The sequence below is a fragment of the Triplophysa rosa genome, linkage group LG1, assembly GCF_024868665.1.
Source record: "Triplophysa rosa linkage group LG1, Trosa_1v2, whole genome shotgun sequence".
Lineage (NCBI taxonomy): Eukaryota > Metazoa > Chordata > Actinopteri > Cypriniformes > Nemacheilidae > Triplophysa > Triplophysa rosa.
In genome coordinates this window covers 23,825,462-23,847,636 of record NC_079890.1, presented here as the reverse complement: position 1 = coordinate 23,847,636, position 22,175 = coordinate 23,825,462, and the positions used below count along the sequence as shown (strand labels likewise).

General features: G+C 37.5%; 2 protein-coding genes across 2 annotated transcripts in view; one reads left to right on the top strand and one right to left on the bottom strand.

Annotated features, from left to right (window-relative positions):
• Nucleotides 1–2,491: 2,491 nt before the first annotated feature.
• nom1 (nucleolar protein with MIF4G domain 1) lies at nucleotides 2,492–9,082 on the bottom strand. Its single transcript, XM_057335767.1, has 12 exons — nucleotides 7,966–9,082; nucleotides 7,695–7,807; nucleotides 6,658–6,795; nucleotides 6,495–6,552; nucleotides 6,042–6,368; nucleotides 5,633–5,743; nucleotides 4,591–4,761; nucleotides 4,265–4,386; nucleotides 3,894–4,026; nucleotides 3,333–3,464; nucleotides 3,093–3,202; nucleotides 2,492–2,842 (listed from the first exon to the last, which is right to left on the bottom strand). The coding sequence occupies exons 1-12, from the start codon at nucleotides 8,929–8,931 to the stop codon at nucleotides 2,665–2,667; spliced, it is 2,559 nt and encodes an 852-aa protein (XP_057191750.1). The 5' UTR covers nucleotides 8,932–9,082; the 3' UTR covers nucleotides 2,492–2,664.
• Nucleotides 9,083–10,071: 989 nt separating this feature from the next.
• lmbr1 (limb development membrane protein 1) overlaps nucleotides 10,072–22,175 on the top strand; it is a 31,093-nt gene continuing 18,989 nt past the window's right edge. Inside the window, exons 1-9 of the mRNA XM_057331292.1 lie at nucleotides 10,072–10,282; nucleotides 12,434–12,506; nucleotides 13,632–13,671; nucleotides 13,973–14,112; nucleotides 14,598–14,701; nucleotides 20,883–21,009; nucleotides 21,095–21,163; nucleotides 21,450–21,514; nucleotides 21,610–21,682. Coding sequence (XP_057187275.1) covers nucleotides 10,220–10,282; nucleotides 12,434–12,506; nucleotides 13,632–13,671; nucleotides 13,973–14,112; nucleotides 14,598–14,701; nucleotides 20,883–21,009; nucleotides 21,095–21,163; nucleotides 21,450–21,514; nucleotides 21,610–21,682 — 754 coding nt within the window. The 5' untranslated portion in view covers nucleotides 10,072–10,219. The remainder of the gene's footprint in view (nucleotides 10,283–12,433; nucleotides 12,507–13,631; nucleotides 13,672–13,972; nucleotides 14,113–14,597; nucleotides 14,702–20,882; nucleotides 21,010–21,094; nucleotides 21,164–21,449; nucleotides 21,515–21,609; nucleotides 21,683–22,175) is intronic.

Below are 22,175 nucleotides of genomic sequence, written 5' to 3'. Positions count from 1 at the left end.
AAAAAATGTTTTTTCATGCATAGTTCACATTTAGCATAATAAGCTGTAAATTTTGTTAACTAATTCTTCACAACCAACACCCCTTAATTGTTCAAAAAACAATGTTGACCTGAACTAATCTGATATAATTTCATAAGAGTTTTCAGCAGGACTTTAAAAAAATGTTTAAGAAATAGTAAGCATCTTTGCTTTAAACCGTGGCTCCCACATGTAAATGCAGTTTGTAGTATATTTTCTTAACAGTAAGGCATAGCCTATTTAAGCAAAATTAGGTGTACCTGTTTCAGTGGATACACATTATGATCAAAAAACCCCACCAATTTATATCTTCTGGATAATTCAAGTACACTCTTAAAAAAGGTGCTTCAAAAGAACCGTTTGGTTCCATAAAGAAGCTTAATCTGAAGAACCTTTCTATTTGTGGCGAAAAAAGGTTCTTCAGATTATAAAAAAGTAAGAAAAAGATGGTTCTTTAAAGAACCTTTGTCTGAATGGTTCTTTATAGAACCAAAAATGGTTCTTCTGGCATTGCTGTGAAGTGTATATGTGTATATGGTTTGATAATATAGTATTTTCCAGTATATATTTTATTCTATCACAATATAAAATGTGTGTTATGTCCTAACCCTCTCTAAATTTGTGTCCCAGTTAGTAACGGAATAGAATAGTGTAAAATTATTACGGAGAAATATTATGTTATCCAATCAAACAATACACTTGAAAGGTCAACACAGAAATGCTGAATTATCAATTTTTTAAGAATGTGTATTTATTAAAGCATCCAATTTTACTTAGTTATGTCTTTTATACGTTTATTTTAAAGTTGCATAATGATTTACTTTCTATCGAATGCAATGCAGAATACAACATGACGTAAAGAGTGTGTAATACAAAATGAATGTGGCCAGTTAGCAGCCAATTTACTGTTAAGTTGCTGATTTAAAGCCTAATTTACCTTACCTGTACGTTTACCCAGCTGCGTAAGTGTGAAGAACTAAACCTTATCAGTCCTACTACCACCACCTAACGATCGGGAAAGCAACCAGCAAACAGAAGATGACTGTGTAAGGTGAGACTGAACATATAGAGGAAATTAATTTAAAATCGACACTTTAATTTGTTCAAAAGGCAAGATAGTATATCTGGCTTTAAAAGGAAGAATAAGGCAACATAGTCATCATTAAAAAACATTTTCATATACTGTATATGCGTTGGTTGTCTGTAGAGAAATTCTATGTAGTGTTATCAGTTCAAAGGCAACTTTGCTTCCTATTGCCAGTTCAAACTAGGGTCAGTATCAACCATGGTCTCACAAAGGCAGACAATAGCCACTAAAAACGCATACTGTTTACAATCACCTATGTGTATCTTAGTGGGCTGGTCCTCCATTATATGCTTTTCCTCACACATGGTGACAATGTTGTCTTTGTCAAAGGGTGGAAAAGCGGGCCACCTGTAGGTAACCCTCTCTTTTCCAGCTCTAAGCCTGTGAGAAAAACTGCCAGACTGATGCTTTTGTATAAGGGGTTCTAATTTGACAGTGTATTTGATTTGACACTGAAGTATTTGATAAAGTTTAATCAATCAGGCCTAGTAAATATTATTGAACAGTTAGCTCTTTCAACTTTTTCAGAGTCAGGTACTAGTTGATTCAAGGATCTAAACAGAAGAAAATTTTGATTTACTTTACGCCTCTGGGGCTTTTTCTTGATTCTCACAGAGCTGAAGGGTCATGTTTCCGCTGCCTGACCCTAGATGACAGAAAATCATTCCTCTGATCGCTCCATGCTGTGGATTGATGTCAGTAATGACGATGTTGCTAATGAATGAACCGTGAGCATCAAATGTAACATCTGCCCTCTGCTATGCTATGCTATGCTAGATCAGTCACATCCGAAGCCCTGCTGAACTCCTCTGAACTAGCAATGCATCTATGAGTGAAAACTCTTAATTGAACTTTATTAGTTATTATTAATACTATTAATATTTTATTTTATATAGGCTACTACAGAAAGCCATCAAAATGAGCTTTTTGTTAATGTTTGTTACACATTGAAGTGTTTAAATGAGGAACAATTTTTTTTGTCAAGACTTGCTACTGTATTAAAAACAATTCAGGTTCAATAAGATCAAATAATAACTAATTTATACTTTTCATTCTCAGGTCTGCAAATAAAAAAGCAATACGTCTACACATCTATTCCTGTCACTGTATAATAATGTATACAATTTAAAGTATATATTAAACAAAAAGTGTAACTTTTTTTCTATACTTTTCTTTTAAAGCAAAATGGTATTATTATATTTGATAAAATTGGTTATTTATATATATCCAGTAGTTATTAATAAAAGCTTTCTGAAATTGTTTAGAAACACTGGTGTAAATAAGTTGAGACTAAGATGTACGAAACTTTAAAAATACTTTGAAAACAGTTGTTTGAATAAGAGGCAATGTTTAAAATTGACAAAAATGTCAAAATCAGTAAATATCTCAATTCTCAATCTCTAAAGATAAAATTTATTACCATGTCAACAATTGGCATGTGTCTCAATGTCAAACAGGAAACATTCATAACATATTCAAATGTTTCACACACATCTGTGCACATTTCACAAGCACAGAAACATAGTTTGTTATTATTGTATGCTAGTGCTCATACAGCTCTACAGCTTAAGTTTGGCCTCCAGGGCCTCCATGGCTTTGGTGGCGACCTCGGCTCTGTCTAGAAGTACCTTGGCTTGCTCAGCTGGTTCTTGTGTTTGAGTATTTCGGAGCAAAAAATGACTGATGAAAAGCTTCAAGCCTTCCCGAAGCATTCCCAGCTTAGGAATTCCAGAGATCCTGACACACAATGGTAGAGACACAGGCAGATACTGACTTGGCCACACACAGCTGTATTGCACATCATGTTCTTTAACTCTTTTTTTATATTTAGTTAACATCAAGTTGATTGGTTTACAACAAAACTGGATTTAAACACAAATGTGTATTATTTATTAATGTGAAAATGTAATAACAGGAAATCAAAATCAGCATTATTAAACCTATAAACCTTCTTAAACATTATACTCATAGTCAAAAAAACACTCACCTGCCAAATATGTTCACAAGGTCCTCTGGCTCGGTTTCTTTAAGGAGTTTTAAGAGAATCTGCTTTAGGAATTTGACTTTGGGCTTGTCTAGCGCCCCAAACTCTATAGCCTTATAAAATAAAATAAAAACAGAGAAAGTTAAGGCATTGTCTAACTAATAAGCAAATAATTTAAACAGAGGATGTAAATACATATTACATAAAATTAACTCTAGTAGTTAAAGATGGTTAACTGATTACCTTAAGAATAGAAAGAGAGAGACATTTTCTCTGTACAAAATGTGTGACCAACTGGACCAGATTACTGAAGGACGAGCTGGAAAGGTTTGCCAAGTCTCTGAATTTATCCCATAAACTGAACTGAAAGGTCATCTAAGGAATAGAAGAAGAGTTTAGTTTAAATAGATTTCACTTGAAATTCACATACGGTAAACAGTTACCAGCTACTATACTGTTAACAGGATTATATATTAGTAATATTTGTATATAAAAACAGCGTATTGCTGATGCTATTTATCATTTGAATGGCACTGCAAAGTACAAAGCAAAATGCAAATTGACTAACAACAACACTTGTTCACACTATAACATTTATAAAATACATTTCAGTGTATAATAATAGGCTTATTGTAAACTATAATAATAATGTTAATAGCGACCACAGCTAAATTAACTAATACAATAACTTCAGGTTTAAACTATTTAGTCAAAATAATCTGAATGATCTCTGGTTGAGCGTCATTTTTTGTGCACAAAAGACATAGACTGAAGTGAAACGAGACTAGAGCTTTTCCACTCTACCTGAAACCGTCGGTCATGTGAGCAAAATTTCTCTCCCAAAACTGCATAGAATCTGTTAAAGCTTTTCTCCTGAAGGCAGCAGTCCATCAGAACATGAACAATTTCCCGCTCCTGCTGGTCCTTCAAACCTAACCTAACAAAAGAATTAACAGTCTGAATTGAGGAATATTTTGAATCTAACCTTACAGTAACACTTGACATTTGACATGCCATTACAGAAGAAGTGTTAATACCAACTCATTTTACACAGTATATGTTTTGAAATCAAATGTCATCTAAACAACCACCTTTGCAGATTGCACTAACTACTTGCAATTAAATGTGAGCCCTTTGCTAATTTTGAATGATAAACAGAACTCAACTAAACAAACCTTAGAAGTTTCTCAAAGGCATCCAAATAGTCTTCACTTGACATAAGAACACAGAAAATGTTTCTCCTGATGTCTGTGTTCATTCTTTGTTTGCGTGCAAGCTCCAAGATCTTTGCGCTATACTGCAAATTCACAAAGAGAAAACCATGACAATCTGGACCTTGCCCCATTTAAAGCCAATGAAAGCACAAAATATTACAAAACAAATTTCTCAGGTTTAACATTTTTGCCTTTAATGTTATAATAGTACATTCATTTTTAGCGTACTGATGAAAACTTTCTAAATAAACCAAAGCCTTTTTGAGTCATTTTCAAATTTTTCGTACTTGTTTCCCTGTGGTGGGCTGGGTGCTCGTCTTGTTGCCATGATCATCAATCATAGGTGCTCCACTCCAGGAAGATCCCACAATCCACCAGCGGCCAACACGATCAGCATCTAGTACGTTCTCTAGTGAAACTCTCAGCTTTACATCACTGCCGCTAGCACTGCTGTGAATCTATGAAGAGTATAACAGTGACAGCTGAAATACACTGGCAGCTCTGTAAACACGTAGGTAGGGTTGGGAATCGAAAATCAATTCCAATTTGGAATCGGAATCGAAAGGCTAGGAATCGGATCGGAATCGAAAGGAATAGGAATCGGATACTTGAGATTAAAATTTGAATTCCTCTTATCAATTCCTGTGTGCATATTTTCAGAAAAGTACATGCGTTGCATGATCTGCTGATATCTCAATAAAAGCCCTTATGAAAATTATCGATATTTTTTACTATAGTGAGCATAGTTTAGCTATAGAATTTGCATTAAAAGCACAGAAATCACAAATTAACCATAGTTGTATTATAGTAACTGCAGTTTAACCATGATGTAGTTCAACTATGATAATACAAATTGTAATAAATCAGAAAAGGTGTGTTTCTATGTGTAAATATACACAAAACGGTGCTCAGAAATATATAAATATATTTTGCAAACAAGTCAATAAGCAGGCTAAATGACCATACAGGTTCATATCTAAATGTTTACTTCAACTGTGGAATCGAAACTGGGAATCGATAAGAATCGAAATCGATAAGCAGAATCAGAATTGGAATCAGAATCGATAAAATTGAAACGATTCCCAACCCTGTAGGTGACAAACATTCACTGTTTCTGTTGAATCACAGAGCTGAATCACATGCCAAACTATAGAGTTAGTCTGACCCCTAGTGGACATTGTTTAATGATACAATGCAAAAATAAATATTTAATTCAAGGTTCAAAACTATTATTTTGACAATTTTATAAACTAGTTTACAACTCTGTGTTCTGTGTGCACCTCAACACTGTAAAAAACATAATAACATAAATGATGAGAATTTTCTTACCAAAGTCCTCTGCAGTTTCTTTAATTTTTCCACAGGTTCAGGGTCATAACCAGGAATCTTCCGCATGTCGTTGTTCTTCAAGGCCAGCATAGTCTCCAACATAAACCGAATCTGACAGGAAAATCAACAAACCACAAATCTAGCATCAATTTATGTAATAAAAACACTTCTTCCAATTTACAATTATGCATTTTTAGGCCTACATATGACACATAAACCCAGATAGTAGTAACAAAACTGTTGTTTTCCATTGTGTTTCAGTTAAACATTTTCCATATTTAAGTTAGTTAACATTAAATGCTCTGCTTTACAATTCATCAAATTATCTACATTTACACATTCAGCTGATGGTTTTATCCAAAGCAACTTTGAAAATAGAATGAAATTAAGGAATTGTGTACGGTCTTACTCTTGTTTGGTCCTGAAAATGTTCCCCTTCAGCACTGGCTTTCCGCTGAGCTTCAGAGATTAGCTCTTTGAGGGCTAGCGGGTCATCTTTCCTCAGGACAAAACCAACGTTCTTCAAGACCAGCAGAACTAGTTCGATGTCCTTGGAGCTGAAACGTGTTACCAGCTTCTTCAAAATGTCAAAGACCAAGAGAGCGTGGACCACGTGAAAGTTATAGAGGTGGGCAATTATGCACACCAAGTTGTCACATTCCTTGTCTATAGTAGCATCGTCACCGTAGGTTTTATCAAACCGGCGAACCACAGTCTCCAGAAAATGAGCTCCGACCTTTGAGAAAACCAAGAGAATGAGAAATGACCTGGCACAAACCATACCTGCATACTATGACAGAAAGACTAACAATTACTACTAAGACTAACAATAATGAACATAAAAGTCAACTTCATTCGATACCTCCAAGCCAACAGTATGGTGAAGAATGCTGACGAGAAGTATGTGCTCCATCAGAAGCCTGGTAGATATAGTTAACATGAATAAATTGCTGTATGGTTTTGCTGTATATGAGCGATCCAAAATGTAATGTTAAAATGTATTAATCCATTATAGTGAAAGCAACCTTTCAGGCATGAGAGTAGGGGTGACACAGGCAGCCAGCAGAATGTCAGTGAGGGTATCATTCATGTCCTTTCTGCTGGTGCTCATGTACAGTTCTTCAAGCTGACTGCTGATGGAGGCCATATTGGGCTGACTCAACCTGCCAAGCAGAGGGCAAACTTATCAAGCAGACAACTATGACATGTTGCCTACATTTTAATGATCAGCATTGATTTTTAAAATGACAACAGCTAGGGCTGTCACGATTATGCAATTTGGCTGATGATTGATTGTCTTTTAAATAATTGTGATTATGGTGATTAAAGGGGTCATATGACACGGCTAAATCAAATATTATCCTTTGTTTTAGATGTAATGCAATGTGTATACATGATTTAAGGTTCAAAAACGCTGTATTTTCCACATACCGTGCATGTTTGTATCTCCTCTTTGCCCCGCCTCTCTGAAACGTGCAGATTTTTTACAAAGCTCATCGATCTGAAAAGCGAGGTGTGCTATGATTGGCCAGTTCACCAGTGCGTAGTGATTGGTCGAATACTGCAAGCGTGTGACGGAAATGTAACACCTCTTACCATATTTGGAACTTCAGGTTCCAAAGCAATTGTACTGACATGTACGCCCACATTACTTGCGTATACATTTGGGCGGTCTTGGTCAAATCATACCACGAACTGTCGTGGATTTGTGGGGGTGTGGTTACACGAGGCGTTTCAGGCAGGTCTGGGTGAGCATTCGCTTTTAGATAGAATGCATCTTTTGTTCCGACACTTTAATTTTTGCAATTTTACGTGTCTAATACATGCATGGGCAACAAATCTGATTTGAACTCAAATGATGAAGAAATTTCATTCGAACGTAACAGTGAGTACAGATCAAGGACGGTGGATGTAAAATGCTGCAGATCACACTTGTTTTCTATGGATTTACAATTATTGCGGGTATCTGAAATAATTGAGATTATGTCAAATAATTATGATGAGCTGATTATTTAATAATTGTGACAGCCCTTACAGCAGCATGCTGTGGCTGAGGTCTTACCTGTTTATCAGACCTTTCACGCTGCGTTTCAGTTTCTCCAGTTCAACTTTGCGTTTGCTATCAGCGGCTTCTCGCAGGTGAGGTGGAACATACTTTGCAACTGAAGATGGATTCTAGAAGACAAAATCAGCACGGAGCATCAGGTTATAAAACCATGACCAACGTTTAAAATGTTGTGGACAGTAAGCAATAGACTGAAGAAACAAGAAAAGTAAAGGCTAGATCTCAAAATAGCAATAAATGAAATGGATACAGATTTAGTATGACATACTGGCTCTTTGCTGTCAGGTGGCCTTTGTTCAGATTCAACTTCCTCTCCATCATCATTTGCCTCTGATGCATCTGTGTCACTCTGTTCTTCATCATCCTCTGCCTCCTCTTCATCCTCATCTAGCTGTGCTCTGTCCTCTAGATCCTCCACATCTTCCAGTTGTGGGTCGACCTCTTCATCTACTTCCTCTGAAGCAGTGTCATTGTCCCCCTCACTGTCATCTTTTTTCTCATCATCTGTCGTTTCCCCCTCACTATCTTCCAACCCATTAAAGTTATCTTTTGCTTTATCAATGTCCATTTCTTCATCACTCTCATACAGGCCCGTTGCAGATGCTCCAGGCTCAAGAATTCCTAAAATATAATCAAGTCCATCGTTGGTGAATGACTGAGGAAGAGTATTTTTCTTTTTTCTTTTATTAAAACCTAGGCGTTTCTCTAATCTTTTGATTTCTTTATCCTCTTCTATATTTGCTTCCTTTAGAGCCCGCTTTCTGCCCTCTTCTAGTTTGGACTTTTTTCTCTGCTTTGGCACATCTTCGGAAAAGTGGACTTTTCGTTTAGACTTCGCTTCTACATCTTTAGTAACAACGTTGTCGTCGTTTGTCTCCTGTGGTCCATGACTGGCAGTTTTAAGATTTCCGGTTGGCTTTACGCCCGAGTTTCCCGACTTTGTCCCTTTTTCAGTCGTTTTAGGAGCGGGTTCCTCGCTCTGGTTAGGAACGTTAAATGACAAACCCATGTAGTGGCATTTCTTCCTGGCTTTCTTTGACTTACGCGTTTCTCTGCGTAGCACCTTTCTACTTTTCCTTTTTATGAATGTTGCTCTTTTGTCGTGTTTATTTTCATCGAAACCTCCCTTGCTCTTGACAAAGTTATCAACGGTATCTCTGAATTCCTGAAGTTTACCATTTTGCCTTTTAAGTCCACCTTTTCCTTTGCTCCTGCGTTGCGCCTTTGTCTTCATTTCAAATCACTTAAATTGATCAGACTGTGCATATAACGTTTATTTTTTGTGGATGGCTACGTGCTTACACCCTACAAATAATAAAAACATTCCACAAAAAAAGCTCTGAACAGTAACGCATGTGCAAGCTGGAGGTAGCCATTGATGTCGTTCTTCGTTGGCTGTGTGCTAGTTGAAAAAAACATTTAGCTGTTTTACTGCCCTCTACTGGACTGGAATATAAAAACGGCTTTAAAACAGTGAAACATACAGTGACAACGTTTTATGCATTACGGCATTACTGACAGTTTATTAATCACGAATCCGCTACCAGCTGGATATATCTTAGAGTCGGCGACAATCCTGGCCTCTTCTACAACAGAAAAAGCAATACACGAAGAGGCATTGTATAGCTGTGGCCGCTGGGTGGCGCCATCTGTGAGCTTCAAACGCTCGTTCCTTTTCTACGGGCTTTGGCTTTTCCATAAAATTCAATTCGAAGGCACCCATGTCGCTGTCTGTTCCTGAAGTGCTGAAATGACTATATCTTGTAACCTTATTTATGTTCCATAACTTTACCAGATGATTCTGAAAATAAGAATTCGAAGCGAAGAAATGCATCAAATCAAACTTTATTCAAGAAACAGATTTGCATGCGCAGTGTAAGATTTATGGAAAGTGTATAGCATTGTCATCACAATAGTCATTCAAATTCAATAGCCTTATTTTAACTGGTGAAATATGAAAGCCAACGAAAATGTGATATCAGTGTAAAACAATTTCAAGATTAGCGGACAAACACGATTTCTTCACAAACCAAATGTGGTCTTTTTATTGCTATAATAAATATACAAATTCAAATCAATTTTACAAAACAATTTAGGTACAGCATCAGTGTCTATCATTTGTATGCATAATATTAGACAAAATCATAATTTACAAACAAACACACACAAAAACAATAATAATAAGTTATATAATAAACAATACAATAACAAAACCATGGGGGAAAGAATTCAAGGAATAGACACTAAAAAGAAAGAGACTCTAACATAAATTTATAGAGGTCGGAGAGGGACTGAAAAAATACGGTCTCTTGTTTAAGCTTTTTAAGCCACGATAGCGGCTTTGTTTTACACCCCGGATGATTGTCGCGGGATGATGACGCAATGTATTTTGAGTGTTTTGGTCGTTTATTTGGCGCTGAGTTCAGACTGCACTGCTTATCTCATTGAGACAGTTTCTCGTACAGTGAATGGATTCGCCACAAATATGCGTATCTAATAAAGGTGTTTCTGCAATATGAAGTATGGAAGAAGACGATGTGACAATCAGAGAACAGAATTTCCACAGCCAAGTGCGCGAGTACATCGTGAGTACAGAGAGTACGCGACACAATGAGCATGTTTGCGTACTGTATTCTTTGTTTTATGTCAAATGTATCACCTACTGTTTTTTATTATAATTACATAATAGGTGTAGAGAAATGAGATAGATAATTTCAGCAAAACCGTGTTATATTTGAGTTAGGCTAGGCCAGTTAGCCCGTTAGCTTGTAGTTAGCTACAAATATTGTGCTCATGAACTATTTTGTTCAGTAGCATTTGCATTTCATAAACGATAGTAAAACGTTGGTTGTGTGGATTTGTCATGTCTTATAATGTGGTTGTGTGGATTTGTCATGTGTTAGTAATGTCACGAATACTGCTGTATTGAACACTGCTGACATTACTAATACTGTACTATGGTAAAGAATCAAGGTTACGGCATGCTGATCTGTTAACTGTTTATGCGGGTCACCGGTAACTGTTCTGTACTGACAGCTTGTTGACTGTTGCTGGTGAACATATGAGCATTGCAGGTTTTATTTTGGGTGTCTGGATATGTGTTTCTCTCTCCTGCGTAGGCAAACCTGTTCTCATGTATCGTAGATGAATGGATTGTATGATTTGCAAGTGATTCAATATCACGAATGAATGCATTAGGGCTATCTGGCCTGTCTTGGAATGTTGTCGTCAATATATTCACATCATTAATAAATGTATTAATTCTGTGGAATGGCATTTATTTAGTAATTTAATTTGATGAAAAAGTTAGTTTGAAGAGAGCCTGTGACATGAAGATATATTTTTTGATGCTGTGGTTATGTGCACATATCTAAATTGTATGATAGGCAATGGAGGGATAGTTCACCCAAAAGTAAAAATTCTGTCATCATTTACTCACCCTCAAGTTGGTCCAAATCTGTATACATTTCTTTGTTCTGATGAACACACTGAAAGATATTTGGAAGAATGCTTGTAACCAAACAGATCTTAGACCCCATTGACTACCATAGTAGGAAAACTGTACAGTATTTTTTGTTCTGTCGAACACAAAAGAAGATATTTTGAAGAGTGTAGGACAGCAAACAGTTCTGGGGCACTTTTGACTTCCATTTGTAATTTTTCCTACTGGTAGTCAATGGGGTGCAAGAACTGGGACCTTTCAAATTTCTTTCTCTTTGTTTAACCAAACAAAGCCATTTATATAGTTTTGGAACAACTAGAGAGTGAGTAATTCATGACAGAATATTCATTTTTGGGTGAACTATCCCTTTAAGTTGGATGGTATACAATTAGCTTGAGTTGTACGAAGTTATGGATATACACACTTGGTGTTCAGCTGAAGAAAGGAAGTCATACAGTACACCTTTGAGATAGCGCGAACGATCATATTTCGGTGAACTATTTCTTTAATCACATTATAGATTTATTATGGTGGGGGGCATAATTTTGTTCTCACATTTGTTAATAGTTTTTTGTAATTCTGTTGGGCTACAATCAAGGTGTAATGTGAGTAAAGCCAAGGTTTAAGCATTACCAGCATGTTTTCAAATACACATCCATCAGTCTGTCGTCTCAAAATACCCTGGACACTGTCTGCTGATTCATGCCATATAACATGGCTGCAGCTTTCTATATTGCAGGTATAGCATTTTATGATGAGGTTGTACTTTACAATTCCATTTGGCTGTTGCTTCTGAAAATATTAGAGATTGGTTTCAGTTAGAGTGGATTTCTGGGTGTAAAATCGGCAGTAAAAAGTCACACTTTGGATTGAATAATTCACTAACAATAGTTCAGCAAAAATGAAAAATCTGACTTAAAAGAATAATTTGTTTACTAATATGACATATTTACTTCTCTTGTAGATGTGTGAAGATTAGCTAGGCCATATTGACTCAACAATGACTTTCAGCCACTGTCAGTCAACTTTCAGCTTCAGAAGATTTGTAATATATAATCGTAATGTATGTTTAATACGGTCGGAACACATTTATGATATTTTATGGCGCTTTTGCATCCTTTTGGAAGCTTGAAAGCTTTAGCTCCCATTCATTGTAAATACCCATAGATAAGTGAGCAGCACAGTATTTCTCCTTTTGTTTTCCACAATATCTTGTTAAGTTTCTTCTGAAAGCTTGTTTGCAGAATTGTACTGTTTGGAATCTGTAACACATTTTCACTCTGTCTGTTTTTAGGTCTGCTTCCTCTTGTTTGCAGTACTGTATATTGTGTCAAACTGCATCATCACCCGGTACAAGAGGAAAAGCGGTAAGAATGACTCATCCGATCCTGTTTTCGGTCAACATATAAATGAAATTGTATAATAATTGCTACAGGACTATAGGAGAAAACCTATTAAAACCTTGCATTGATTTTCAATTTTCTTATTGGTGTTATAGATAAGTTTGCAATATTAACACTTATTATTAGCTTTATACTGTCCTGCTCCTTAAATGTGTGCTCCTTAAATTTGGTTACATTAAATTCCATAGGTGACTTTAATATTTCCTTTGTCGTATTGTTTGTGCAAGTGTACATCTTTTATATCACCTTAACTTTAGCTTACAGTTGTCCAGCACACCATGCTATACCACAGTGCCACCTTCAGCCTGCCGAACACAAATCATTTTATGAGGATTTGAGTGCTTGAGCAGGTCACCTCCAACAAGTAGCTTGGCTAACGTCAGCTTACCCCCATGGAAAGCATTGGTTCCAAAAGAAATGAGCCTCGTGTCTCTAAATAAATGACCTGAGAAGTTATTGTGAAGCATATGCGAAGCCATATGACCTCATTCCTCATGTAGGCTCTTTCATGGCACTGAAAAATTATTTTTGACGAAAAAAATCAGTTAGGGGAATGTATAATATAATTAAATCAGAGGTGCTCTCCTATACTTTCTCTCTCTTGCGCCTTTTTCTTTTATTCCCCCCCACTACCTCGCCTTCCACCATCTGGATGGTTTATTATAAAGGTCTATTCTTGTGGTTGTGATTTATGATGATCCAGTATTGTTTTCATGTAGCTTTCAGGTAAATGAACAGAGGTGGCGCTTTATACTTATTAAACCATCTGTCAGATCTAATCTGATTGTTTGAACATGTCGTCATTTGCATCAGGTGCTATTTGTGTTAAAGGACAACACAGTAAAGCTGACAGGCACTTTTCTTGAATAGACATTGTCACACCATCAATACAATATAATACCAAGACACAGACCAACACTACTTTTTCGCATTGCTGGCTAGACTCAAAAACAATCATTCATGTTTGCAAAAAAAGACTCTTGTTAAACTGTAGTTTTAACATATTGCTTTAGGAACTGTTTTTTATTATGTGCAACTCAGCAGTTTCCAGCATTCTCTCTGTTTAATGTTGCTCTCTTATGTCAACAGATGACCAGGAAGACGAGGATGCCATTGTCAACAGAATATCGTGAGTTTTTCTTACCATACATGGCATAATAATTAAGGCTATAATTTATTATGTGTCCATAAAAATTATAATCCTCCTCCATGCTAATAATCGCTTGTATTTTCTTATGTAACAACTAATCAAATACAAAAGATGATTTAAGAAGTCATAAACATAATACTGTACAACAACAGTAATTTTACAAACTGTTCAAACTTTGCTTTCCCTTTCAAACTTTACTCTTTTCATTTATTTCTTTCCCTTATTCCATTTCTTTTCTCTGCCTCTCATCTCTTGCTTAATTTTCTTTTTTTTAATGCAGCATGTACCTGTGTACATTCACACTGGCAGTTTCTGGAGGGGCCGTCCTCCTTTTGCCATTCTCTATGATCAGTAATGAGATCCTACTCTCCCTTCCCAAAAACTACTACATACAGTGGCTCAATGAATCACTCATCCACGGTCAGTATTAGCTCTTTCCTCTTGGTTTCACATCTTTGGTTGTGTCTGGCATTTCCCAACTGTAGTTTTGTAAAGTGTTGAGTTCAGCACGGGTTCTTTTGTCAATTCTATTGTGTGTTTTAATACAAACGAGATGGTTATGTTGTTTTTCCAACAAAACAAAAAAATAGAGTTTGTTCAGTATTTTCTTAGTCATGGCCACAAGGTGGTGTCAGTGTTTGTAATATTTGCAGCTTGGTTTCTGATATACAGTACTTACCTGTTAGCTTTTGTTTGTAGTTGTTTTACATATAAAATGTTAAGAAAAAAAAAACACTCTTGATTTACACTAAAGTTTGATAAGTTATTAAATCATCAGCAACTGTTATTTCGTATTATATCACGTATGTTGATGACTTGTTTTACGAAGTGTTCTTTAAATACTGTAACTATATAATATTATTGGTGAATTAATGATATCAATGGATTGCTTCCTTTCTCTTTAGGCCTGTGGAACCTTGTGTCCCTCTTCTCCAATCTCTGTCTTTTTGTACTGATGCCTTTTGCCTATTTCTTCCTGGAGTCTGAGGGCTTCGCAGGTTCAAAAAAGGTATAAATCTGAATTAAATTCAGTTTCTCACACCGTCTCGTTTTAATTTTTTTAAATTGTATCACCAAACCAGAGTTAACCAACAAACACTGTTTATTGAGCCATAAGGGGTCTTTCTGTGTGTGTGCAAGCTCAGGTTTTTGTGTTTAAATGAATGTGTATACAGTAAATGATGTTTAAGGAGACGTGACATGCTTTTTTTTTCAATTTCATTGATTCATTGTAGTTTATGAATTCAGGCTAATCAAACTACGTTTTGTTTGTGTTCATTTTGTGATGCAAAGTGCTGCTCCTCACCTTGGATGCACACCAAGGTTTGCGCACTTACTCATGCATCCCCACACACACGCTGTTTTATGTGTGACCCTTGCAATTCAGGTCACTCCCTCACCCTAGGAAAAGATAAAACTTCAAAGGCGGAACAATGTTAATTCCACAGCTCGTTCAACCTTATGTCATTAGCCGCTCAAAGAATGGCTGTTACCGCTGCCCTGAGAGAGCATAAAACCAGCAAGTGCCGTGCAGTCACAATAGAATCCGCAGCTCAAAATGGTGGGAGGGAATTCATCAGGTCTTGCTCTTGTCACAGTTTGAGGTCGCCCCTGGTTTATGTCCCTCTTGGCAACGCTACATAAAGATTAGTTGCTACTGTAGTTTATGAGGGCTACGCTCATTTGTACGGCAGTGAGGCGTACTGCTTCATTTTCTCTCGTTTGCACCGCGACTGTTTCTGGCCATTGATCAACCAGAAACACGGAAGACAGGGAAGCACTGCTTTATGTTGGCCTACACGTCTCGGAATGGTCGGCGGAGCGTGTGTGCGTGCGCGCGACTAGCGAAAGGAGGAAATGATCAGAAACTGCTGCTTGTATTAAAGCCCCCTGCTGGTGCCGAGACGGGTTAAGTCGTCAACCACAGAAGGCCATAAAACCAAGATTTCATGTTTTCTTTTTAAGTATAAAGTCAAATGACCTGCTTGTGCCAGTCTCCACATTAGATGCTTAAACAGGCACGTATATATGGCACATTACAGTCAGTAACTGGAGGAAATGAAACTGGGGAGTTTGTTAAAAGCTTTTGTGAGCTGTAACTGGTGCTTTTTACAGGCCAGTGTTTGTGTTAGTACTTCATCAATGTAATAAACAAAACCCACTATAATATGCTACGCATAACACACTGTGGTGAAGAAAAGTGTGTGTGAATTGTTTTTTTCATGGCACTGTAGCGTTCTGTGTATGCTGTTTGGGCAGAAAGCCATAGTTGAAAAATAAAATAATTTAAATGCCGCATTGGATGGGCAGTATGTAGTTCACCTCAGCCTGCAATTCTGATTTTATCCAACAGATGGCAGGGTTATGTTTTAATAAGTGTTATCTAAACCTCTCAGGTGGCCTTTTAACTCTTCACCATGTGCATGGGAACCTGACCATTGAGTCCTGCTAGTTATTATCTTCATATGCATGTGATCTTCACTTAAAGGAGCCGTATGTAACATTGACACATAGTGGTTGAGCTTGGTATCGCAGTCCAAATTCAAAATATTTGCGAGGGTTTTTCCCCACCCCTCCACCTTCTCAGACTCGACGCTCACAGGAGTTGCCAGGCACTTAGGTCGCTTTCACACTTGAAGTTTAGTTCGGAACGGGGCGTGGTTCGCATGACAAATCGCTAATGTGAAAGCTGTCAATCTAACCCGGGTGCGCACCTGGCTACCGAACCCGGTCCTGCTCCTTTAAGCTGATTCCGATGTATTTCCTTCAATAAAGCACAATTAATTCATAAGAGATGATAGTGTTGATAACTTACCTTGGATTTGAGCAAGAGTGAGCCTGCATCGTATTTCTGTGTTGTGAGTGGAATCAGAGCAGCAGGTCAATGGTAATCCACTTTTTCCTCAAAATAGTCTGTTTGCAAGCAGCAGGAAGCCGTCTGCATGCAACGCGCATACAGTAAACCCAAATATAATTTACTCTGCTGCGCATAATAGCACCAAATTAATAAAAGCACAATATATTGATCCGTTTTCTGTCATCGGTGTGCACATTTTTGATGACGTAAGTCAAACGCAAAGCACCAGGGTTCGACAGAATCAAGTTGAGTGTGAAACCAAACCAACGCTGCGGGGGGAACAATCGCACTGAAGTTCGGACCACAGCAACCGAGCCCAATCTGAAAACGGCCTTACAGGAGTGTAATGGAAAGCATCAACTCTTACACTAAGTTTATCTGATAATTGAAACATTTGCAGTGGTTTTGTTGTTTGCAAATATAACTCAATCAGCAGCTCGTTTCAGAGGTTGCGTCCTCCGGAGGTCGCATTTACGGGCCATATTGCTGTCACGTTTAAACAACCGTAATAAAATTGTATATTACTCCTCCTAAGTTGTAAAATAATATAGTAATTCTTTCTAAGTTTGCAACGTAATAGTACCGGAAAGGGTGGAAACTACTATCTCTGACCCAGATTGTTTGTTTGCTGCAATACGCTGTGATTGTCGCCAATTGGCAACCGAGCTGTCGAAATACACTAGTGGGTAAATCGTCAGTGGGCGGGGTCACACGGACCAAAACAAAAACAGACATTCCGGCACTGAAGGCACATTTCAGAGTGGAATAACTGGCTATAGCATTGTTTTTTGGACAAACCAATATATGAACTTGGCATGTCTCCTAAATGTCTACGAACATGTTAAGGTATTGTTTTGATTAAATACAGTAAAATTATTACATACAGCTCCGTTATCTGGCTCAATAGGAATTACATGAACCTCCAAGATGCTAAACTTTATATCTTAAATTATTATAAGTGATAGTTCACTCAAAAATAAAAAGTTTGTCATCATTTACTCACCCTCTTGTCATTTCAGACCTGTATGACTTTCTTCCACAAAACACAAAAGAAGATATTTTGAAGAATGTTGTTAACTGGCCCCATTCACTTGCATTGGTTTTGTGTCCATACAGTAGAAGTGAATGGGGACCAGTGCTGTTCGGTTATCAACTTTCCTCAGAATGTCTTCTTTTGTATTCTGCGGAAGAAAGAATAAAGGTTTGAAATGACAAGAGGCTGAGTAAATGAGGACCGAATTAAAATTTTTGGGTGAATGTCCTTCTGCGTGTATGTGTGTGTGCGCTTTTGTCTGTCAGTCTTTTCCTTTGTAGCCTGTCGGACTAATATTTATTTTTGAGATGTGATTCTCGCTCCCAGGCTTTGCTTGCTGAGGCCGTGACACTGCGTATTTACTCTGCCTGCACCCCATTCTGTGCCCGTTTCTATGACAACGTATGAGTTTCTCTATTTTGACAGGAAAAGGAAATAAATCGCAACACTGGATTGGTTAATGGCCTCCATAGAAAAGTGCGAATGTTTCTATGTGTTAAGATGTTTCTTGCATTTTTGAGATGTTTCTTGAATGCAAGCAAGCATTCGAGTGAATGTGCTTGTGAACGTACTGAACTGTTCTGGGTACAGAAAGAAGTATTAGTTTAATTGTACTGAAAGCTCGTTTTATGTCAAAAGTCCCTGAACTGTTTGCTTTCCTACATTCTTCAAAATATCTTCAAAATATATCGTGTTTAGCAGAACAAAGAAAAAACTTGACAGCGAGTAAAAACAGAATTTTCATTTTTGGGTGAACTGTTCGTTTAACAACACACCAAAATATAATGTTTCTCATCAATATTTATTTTGGAGTGATCTGTAATTGTCATGCTTTGAAAATGTCCTGCGAGAGATGGCTGTTTGTGTTCTTGACAAACGCCAGATTAGTTCGGAAGCTTTTCTCAAAGGTCCTATTTGTTAGACACCTCATACTAACAAGAAAAAGCTGGTGACACTGTAGGACGAGGGATAAAAAGAAAATGAAACGCCCACAAACTTCAAAAGTACTGAAGTCCTTTCCTCAAGTCATATATCCTGTTTTTTTTCTTTTCTTTTTTTGATGGGCTTCTAACGTATTAGTCAGAATGACACATCAATGGCCTGTGTGTGTTGATATGCAGTGATTCATGTCCCTTGCATGGACTGTGCTCTGTTTTGTGTCTCTGACACTGCTCTCTGTGTAGTAGGCTTAAAGAGAAGGTAACAACTACTGTTTATGGTGAGCTTTTATTGATGGAAGTTAGTGGTTCATGGAGGTAAAATCGTAGTGGACGGGGAAATAGTCTGGGTATGTCTACTCTACAGTGTGTTGAAGAATGTGTTTTACTTAATTTGTCTGTTTTGAAACAAGATAATTTTGGCGGTCAACCAAAGAGCTCTTTCAGAATTTTTTTCTTATTTCTTTTCAGTCCATTTCTAATTTTCTTTGATTAAACAACCTTATTTTAATAATAATAATTTTTTTAATGTATATTTGTCTGCTTCCTTTCAAAGCCTTAAAGGGACACCCAAAAACTGAAACTCACCCTTGAGTTGTTCCAAATCTGTATAAAATGTCTTTGTTCTGTTGAGCACAAAAGAAGATATTTTGAAGAATGTAGGACAGCAAACCGTTCTGGAGCACTTTTGACTAGCATTGTCATTTTTCCTACTATGGTAGTCAATAGTGGCCAGGAACTGTTTGGATATGAGCATTCTTAAATATATTTCCTAGAGTTCATCGGAAGAAAGAAATGTATTCCGATTTGCAGCTTGAGGGTGAGTAAATAATAACAGAACTTTTATTTTTGGTTGAACTGTCCCTTTAAAGTGAGTAAAAATCGCTCAACCTTAATGTTTGATGTGTAATGTTCAAAAGATGTCTTTTTATAGAAATGATGCATTCCAAGTGCATCAAAACGCCTTCACATAGATGCCCTTGTTTAGCACCAAGGCATTAACACATACTTCTTACACATACAGCAATATTTGCAAACGAGAGAGAGCTGTTTGTGACCCTAACTGACTGTGCATGTGTATTGGTCAGAGAGAACATGCATAAATCCAAAGACTCTGTTCTATCTATTTCTATCCATTTTCATGTGTCTCACACACAGACATTTCTGGAAAGTTATCCTTGTATTAACAGCAGTCTGATTAGAGCACGCTGCAGTGTGTGTGTGAAAGGGATAGAGAAGAAGAGATTGTGTGTATGTGTGTAAAAGGACTAGATGCTGAATATTTTAAGAGTTACTATATTAAGCAGTGCTTACTTTTAGCCGGGCATGAGTAGAACAGCTTGCCCCGTCACTGGCTTCACTGCCACATCTCTGTCTCCATTTTATTTGTTTTCTAGCATTGTCATGCTTGCAAAAATGTGAGAGGGCGGTAACACATTCTTTGCATCTAGAACACTGTTATTGTTGTTTCCCAAAGTTATCCTGTTTAGATTTTTTTGGACATTCAGCCATTGACGTTTCATATGTTAATGGTTTAGAAATCCATTGAGAGGAGTTTGATGTTGTTCATCATGAAGTCACTTGGAGGTGCTCTAGATTCTATTAATATTACGATTGCTGTAAAATACAAATGCATATTCAAAGTGCCCTAAAGACAGATACAGAGACAGATTTATTAAAAGAGAATAAGGCGTTGTAGACACAAGAAAATCATTCATGACTTGACTGAAAGTGATAGTGTGTGTGTGTTGAGATGCATTTTAACAGCATGAATCAGACGTTTAGGTTCTGGATTACTGTGCTGCTTCCAAATGTTGTACACGTTTATGTTTGCAGGTGATTTAATAGAGTATCCGTTTTTTATGGGATGTGTGAGGATGATCAGACTGTTGTTGTTAAGATTATAAACACTCGCAACGTGAATGTCTGTGTTGTCAGGGCACAAGTAAATGCGGTAGTGGAGTTAAGCGCCACACATAAGGTACTTACTGACCCGGAAAATGCGCTAATGAAACTCCTAATAGTTTCCAGATGAGCCTCTGGACTGGATCTCAGACAGTAGCAGCCACCTTTTTCATTTCAGCCACAAACTCTGACCGGACATGCTAATAACTGTTCATATAAGTGTGTGTGAGTGAATAAAAGAGAGAGAGAGGTCAAGTCGTTTGTTTCTGTGTGCGTCTGGTTGACCTATTGTTGTGTTTGCGTTTGTGTAGATGGGGAAGAAGTGAACCGAGTCTGTGCTATAGGGGAGTCCTGGGGCTTGCAGTGCTAAATTTCCAATTAGAGCCTCATTTACACCTGGTGATCTGTGTGTGGGCAAAGGCATGAATAGATGCTAAAGAGTATTTGTTGCTTTCAGGGCATTAAGGCTCGTGTGCTGGAGACTTTTGTCATGCTCTTTCTGTTGGGTCTCCTCATCCTGGGCATCGTGTGGGTGGCGTCCGCTCTCATCGACAATGATGACGCCAGCATGGAGTCGCTCTACGGTATCACTTTAAGCTGTTATTGTTGTGTTTGCGTGTGTGTGTTTAATTGTGGATTGATTTGTGTTTTACTGTGCTTTCGTTCTAGATTTGTGGGAGTTCTATCTGCCGTACCTCTACTCATGCATCTCTCTGATGGGTGGCCTGTTGCTGCTCAGTGAGTTTTTAGAATTCGATTTTTGAACGTTTTTGAAGTTTAACATATTTTACTTTTACTTGGCTTCAGATCAAATACGCAAACACATGACCCCCCGAGATATTTTTAGATGTATTGCTCATCCCTACTGTCAATCAAAACAAACCTATACGCGTCCTTCACTACTACAGAAGCAAACCTAAACATCTCCACGCTTTAAAGAAAGCATTTATACTCTTGCTGTTGAAAAGCACAAGTGCGTGCGTGTGTGTGCGGTGTAAAGCAGCTTCTTGTCTTATCTCATCAGTGTGTACTCCAGTGGGACTGTCACGCATGTTCACTGTGATGGGCCAGTTACTTGTCAAACCCACAGTAAGTACAACACGTGTGCACACACCAGCTGTAGGTACACTTGTTAAGGTCCTAAGATGTCATTCTGCATCCACTTTTGTTCTCTCTCTGTTTAGATTTTAGAAGATCTGGATGAGCAGATTTATTGTATTCAGCTGCAGGAAGAGGCCCTGCAGCGTAGACTCAATGGTGAGTGTTTGTTTTTTCTGTATGATGGACAGATGTATAAAAAAGGGCTTTCTTGCGTCACCTGAACGACAGCAGAATATTTGCACCTGTAGTTTATAGCACCTCTTGAGCTGTATTTGAGAAAAAGAATGTAAAGGGAGATAAATGACAGGAGAGATGATGTAGCCTGAAACAGAAATGGGTTTTTTAGTGCTTTTATATGACATTTTTGAACAAGTGTTAGCGGATCAGTGGGAGGACAGCAAAATAATATATGGGGGGATTAAGACCTTATAACAACTCATAATTACTGCTAAGCAATAGAGTACCGCAGGGATGACACATTTTTGTATGGAAACCCTGGTAGCAGATTTTAGCATTTCCGGTTCCATCGTCCCAAAGTCTATGTTTTTTTTTTAATGGGGTTTTGGCAAATCGCTTGAAATAGGTCTGTGGTTACCAAATACCTCTAAATATAATCTATGACATACAACACACCTGTTATTACCCGCTC

Excerpts from the sequence above, each read along its gene's own strand:
- nom1 (XM_057335767.1), bottom strand. The coding sequence starts at position 8,931 with ATGAAGACAAAGGCGCAACGCAGGAGCAAAGGAAAAGGTGGACTTAAA. Across the intron at positions 6,796-7,694 it reads GTGAAAGGTCTGATAAACAG|GTTGAGTCAGCCCAATATGG; the intron begins GTAAGACCTCAG and ends TCTGCTTGGCAG. Across the intron at positions 4,762-5,632 it reads AGAAACTGCAGAGGACTTTG|ATTCACAGCAGTGCTAGCGG; the intron begins GTAAGAAAATTC and ends TACTCTTCATAG.